Below are 6000 nucleotides of genomic sequence, written 5' to 3' on the forward strand. Positions count from 1 at the left end.
TGTATCCATGTCCAGAATCCAAAATGTGAATCCTTAAATTTTGTTAACATATATATTTACTAGTATCCCAAGTGAACTAACTGTTGAGTATTGTGAACAATAGTATCCCTGTATATAACCTAAAGATAGCTATTTGGCTTTTATTATCTGGTATTAGGCCAATACACGTGGCACAGGATTCCTTATAGCTAAATACTTCATGTTTGGTATCTGTATGTTGGTCATAACATTTCTTGAATGCCAATGAACGGCAAATTATAACAATCCCTCACGACAATGAGTTGAATGAGCATGGACCTTAACATAAATTATGCATATTAGTTGGAAGCAAAGACCAAACTCTCCACCTGTTGCCCAAAAGACCACTTCTAAATGGTTAAGACCCCTAGAGGGCTGAGACAGTTAGCAAGGTTTAAAAGTTCATGCCACGGTGAACCCACTGGCTGGCAGCGAGGAAGATTCATTTTGTTAGTCTCGTCCATTTCGTCATCTGTTTTCCAGATCTCCAGTTCTTTCTTTTCTTAAGCATTACTGATAGCTTTAAACCTAAGAAACCTTTAAGCCGAAATCAACCTGCGACTGTGATCAACTCCATCCCATCGCCAATCATTGTCATCTTTCACTAACTACGGCAAGCAAATACACATCTTTCCCACATTTAACAAGCTGGTGCAGTACTTAGGAATCCATGGCCTATAATCAGTTTTGGGTCTCGCATAGTGCATTGATGGTTGGCTCAGGTCAAAGTCTATTTTGAATCCATAATTTGCTGAGACACTTGCATTCTGCTTTGCCTCTGTTGTACTGTAAGTCTAACTCTCTCTATCATGCCCATGCATGAGGGTGTGTATGTGTGTGTGTGTGTGTGTGTGTGTGTGTGTGTAAGTATAGTCTTTGTGTAGTAGTTAGATTAGTTTATGTGTCGTAGAATTGTGTAATAAACTCTCGTCTATATTAAAGTGGAGTTGCTTGTGATTCTTTGCTCCTGATCTAAGTCCCTAAACTTGCCGATTTTATTACCCTGCTCAGAAATATTGCATCATCACTATAAGGCCACGATAGTAATAACGTTCAGAATCACTGCACGGCCTCACTAAAAGTTTCGGTGGACGAATAAATCGTTTAGCTGTTGTTATTTGATTCTGGCAATATTCCCTTAATTCAAATTAAGAGTCCTAGGAAGCGAAGGCTTTCCTATGTATATTGGAGGAGAATATAGGTAACTAAATTTAACTATGTAAATTTTCCTTAAATACAGTGGTGAATTCAATAAATTAATTTAAACAGCTAATTTTCAATACAGGGCGGTCACGAGGGTATACTAATCAAGTATACATGTCACATGGATTTAGTGAACATCAGGAACATCTACACAGCTCCTAGTCCAGGCTCTTGTTATCTCAAAACTGGACTATTGCAACACACTACTCTCAGACCTCACAGCCAACTCCATCAAATCCCTTCAGATGATTCAGAATGCAACAGCACGCCTTGTTTTCAATCAGCCCAAAAAAACCATGTCACACCCCCTCTTCATCTCCCTCCACTGGCTTCCTGCAGCCAGCCGCATCAAATTCAAGGCCTTGATGCTCACATAAAAGACTTTGTCTGGAACAGCACCCTCCTACCTCAACACTCTCCTTGAAGTTTATGTTCCCTTGCGCAACCTCGGTTAACGACCAACACCTGGTAGTGCCTACTCAGCGAGGCATGAGGTCCCTTTTCAGAACCTTCAAACTAACTGTCCCTCAGTGGTGGAATGAACTTACATTGGCTCTTACACCTCTACTCACTTTGCAGCTCTAGAACTCAATTAAAAATCTTGTATGGTAGAACTTCTTGTATTGTTTTCCGCTTGATATATCGCTTTGCTTGTATTTCCTCATTTGTAAGTCTCTTTGGATAAAAGTGTCTGCTAAATGAATAAATGTAAATGTAGAGAAAGACTATGATTGTGTGCCTCAAGAATTGTTGTGGGAGGCACTGCAGCAAATATAGTGTATCTGAGTTGCTAATTTGAGTATTCCAGTCTCTCTGTTAGCAGAGTTGTGCCTGCCTTCTTAGAGTTAAGTCAGAATTGTTTAAGGGGGGTATTGGACTCCATCAAGGGTGTGTCCTATCTCCACCCCTCTTTGTGGTTTTATGGACAATATATCAAGGCACAGCCATCTTTGTAGAGGTATAAAGTATGGAACATTTCGCAGCTGAGTGTGAAGCAGCTGGGAAGAGAATAAGAAATTCCAAGTCTAAGGCCATGGTTCTCTCCTAGAAAAAAAGATGGAGTGCTCCCTTCAAGCATAAGCGGAGACCTTGCCCCTAGTGAAGACGTTTCAACATAAGATCTTATCCATGAGTAATGGTAGTGTGGCAGTCATTGGACAGTTTTGTTTATTTATTTATTTATTTTTATAAAGCTCTCTGTTTACCATGCCATCTACATCAATTACCCTCACCTGTTCTCATGAACCAGGGGTAATAATGGAAAGAATATGGTCCCAAGTACAAAAAGGGGGAAAGGTTATTCCTCTGTGGGGTTTCTAGGCTTACTCTTTCTGATAGGTTAAAAAGCCAGGCAATCCTGGACAGTTTTAGAGTAGACGCATTCTTCCTTAACCAACACACATATCAGATATGATATTACTGAGAAATATAGCACAGTCTAATGTGAATGTTAGTGTGTGATTAACCTTGCTGCAGTGTCCTCTGCCGTCACACACAGTGCTAATGTAGACAGCCCAAGTCCCGTCAGTGGATGAGGCCAACAGATAGGTGCAAGCACCATGGAAATGGAAGTGCTTCCTGTCGAAGGAACGATAATGTGCTCCACCCCAGCTCATACAAGTGGCAGAGGCCTTGGGATCTCGAATGCCTCCAAGAAGACCCCTGTGAAAAAGGGGTGAAGGCCAAGCATCTGAAGGCATAGAACAATGAGAGGGTAGTGACTAATACAGTTTTACACTTAGCAATGTCAACAGTCTTACTAGCAAAGGCTTACTGAGGTATTTTCATGAGATTTTGATTGGTATTTCATTTTTTAAAATCTTGTATAAATGCCAATATTTCATCTGCTCTCTTTAACTCTTTTCAATGAAGATGAAGACAACACTTTCTATATGATAATGCATAATACAGTTGAATACTGAAAAATTGGACATTTTAGACAGCCTAGTGCCTAGGTTCTAAAGAATGAAGTAATGAATTAAAACAGTAATAAGATTACCTGGCAAGAGGGTGTAGGAACAGGACAAGCAGGTCTGATCAGAAGCATTTTTCCAGCTAAGTCCCCACAGGCTGCCACAACATTGCTCAAAAGGCATCAGAGAGGAATTCTGAACCCCGGGAAATTCCTTACAACTCCATGTAGAGAAACACAGACCCCGAATACTCACTTCTAGAAAAAGCGATTATAGAAAATTATAATTTTGGAAAAACTAATGCACAGTGTTAGTTACATAAACATACATGTGCATTTGGAATGCTGTATACATAAACATATGTATATATAATCTGTTTATGATGTAACTGGCTATATTTGGTGTTTTACCCTGTGAGCAGTGAGGACCAGACCAGCCTTCACAGCAGGCTCTTACTGTCCTATTCACTCGTTCAGTCACAATGTTCGCAGCTCTACAGCAGAAATATACAATGCTCAAACACAGAGCTACAAAACTGCTCTTGCACAAAGATGTAAATGACTTGAATAGAATTTTTTTTTTTAACTGTTACAGTGGGGTCTAAAAGTCTAAGACCACATTGAAAATCTGGATTTTGTTCACTTTAAAACTTAGAATAAACAGAAAGATTTTAATAGAAAGAATAGAAAGTATGTGTTTAGTATACCTTGAATATTCTATATCTAATTTTCAGCACTAATCTAGGTTACAATTTAAATTTAAGCATAGTTTTGATGTCAAGGTTTTTCCAGAGTATATCTCTTTTACTGAAACACATATTCAACTGGCACTACAGTGAATTTGATCTAACACGGATCGCCAGGTTTTACACACACTTTAGCCTGTGGAATCCATGCTAGGTTGAGTGCATGCTATCAGTAAAGCAAAAGCAGGATTACCCAAATATTCATTCTGAAATTCAAATATTTCTGAGATTTTACTTTTCATTCTCTTTGTCACCGATAATATAATCTGTAATGAAAATAATGAAATAAATTAGAAAAGAATGAAAAATTGAAGCATTTCAATATTGGACTCAGACTTTTGAACCCCACGATATATGGACATATAAGCTAATGCTGCTAGATTTTTTTTTTCTTTACTTGAATAGGAAGCAGGAAGCATTGGGTCCTTGTCTTTTGTAATACAGAGCAATGCCATCATCACCCCCATGTGTATGGCGCATCCTGTCTACATCCAGCCTCCAGCCTTGAGTGTTGAACTGGTACACCTCTGAGCATGCCACTTCAAGCTGCAGGCGAGGGGAGATGATCTTCTCCAGTTTATCTTCCACTCTGTGTTCACACCAGTGACTAAAGTTGAAGCAGACCATGAGGTTAGAACTGTCTATCATTTTAATGCACAAAATAGAAGGGTTAAATAATTTAGGAAGATTTACAGATTGCTTTTCCATAAAGAAAATAATGTTTTTCACATAACACATGTTTTCATTTTGTTTTCTTTCTTGAGTTTATATAATGTTATGTCATGTGGAAACACATAAAAGAAAAACATGAAATATATGGCAATGTATGTAAAAGAAAACAAAAACCACAAAACAAACAAACAAAAACATAGGGAATTATACTGTAGTAAATTTTAGGACATGGCAGAACTTGGTTGCAGGACTGCTTAGAACTATGCAGACTAAAATGTAGTTTAGCGAGACAAATTAATTAAACACAACACAAATTCATTCAATTAAATTCTATTTCTATGGCATGTTTGGTGTCTTTTTAATACATATTTCTTGTTGAACATCACTGAGATACTACATGCTGATGTAACCCTTTTTAGGGTTTTGATTTAGTTTAATGTATTATTCTTTACTTAGCTAAGTGCTAGCAGTTTCATATCTAATCTTTTATCTATTTGGCTTTGAACTATAACATAGTCAGTTTTTACACAAACTAAACATTTGCAAATTGGCTGTAGAGGCACATAGTTTTGCTGGGCTAAAAAAAAAAATTGAGAGAAAACTATATCCAAGAATTCTAAAGACTGCGTTCACTAAATGCATTCTGTGTCAAAACAATAAAAATGTAGTTACAAACGTGGTCCACATAGTTGTGCTATGTGTGAAGGTATACGGTTGTGGTAATTGTGTGAAGATTTTTGAAGAGTTTATCAAGTCAACCTGGCAGTACCTAAAACTGTAAACGAATACCCAGAGAGAATTTAATACAATATTCTGGCAGACACAAATAAGCAGTTGAACACTGAGAGATTACCTTTTCAACATAAAAAAATTCTAATATCGCTAATATTCAAAATTAGAGTCAGATGCTTATTAAATAAATTGACACATACATTTAAAGTTTGTATGAGCCTATTTCCACCATTGTTTTTAGGTTCGTAGAGGGATCCCCCCCACTCCAAAATATTAAAAACTATTATCGTTTAAAGAAATATGTAGTACCCAGAATTAGTAGCCATAATATAAGTGTGGGGAAAGTCACAAATTTTGATGTATATTCATGGAAGTTGAGCAATCAATCAATTACTCATAACCAGCATATTTAAAATATCAGCTAAACTGTCTTACTGTCTGTAAAAAAAAATAATAATAAAAAAAAAAATTTAAAAAAAAAGTAATTTTCTGGTGGCATAAAATATGAGTCTACTACCCCTCAAAACAAAGCATAGCATTTTGGGGCATGGTTAATATAGACAAATATGTAAGAAATGGTTACCCTATTCCCATGACCAGACGTAGACTCAACAAAGACACAAGCAAAGAATTCATAATGTTTTTGAGAACTGCAGTTCGTTGATAATGTGACCAGCTGAAAAACAAAATTACAAATGAAAGTGTATTACATCCCTA

General features: G+C 37.0%; 1 protein-coding gene across 1 annotated transcript in view; it reads right to left on the reverse strand.

Moving 5' to 3' along the window:
• sspo (SCO-spondin) overlaps positions 1-4506 on the reverse strand; it is a 103169-nt gene extending 98663 nt beyond the window's left edge. Inside the window, exons 1-4 of the mRNA XM_047158090.2 lie at positions 4277-4506; positions 3545-3627; positions 3221-3391; positions 2688-2911 (exon numbers count right to left, since the gene is read on the reverse strand). Coding sequence (XP_047014046.2) covers positions 2688-2911; positions 3221-3391; positions 3545-3627; positions 4277-4506 — 708 coding nt within the window. The remainder of the gene's footprint in view (positions 1-2687; positions 2912-3220; positions 3392-3544; positions 3628-4276) is intronic.
• Between the last annotated feature and the right edge of the window lie 1494 nt (positions 4507-6000).

Source organism: Ictalurus punctatus, chromosome 1 (assembly GCF_001660625.3).
Source record: "Ictalurus punctatus breed USDA103 chromosome 1, Coco_2.0, whole genome shotgun sequence".
Taxonomy (NCBI): Eukaryota; Metazoa; Chordata; class Actinopteri; order Siluriformes; family Ictaluridae; genus Ictalurus; species Ictalurus punctatus.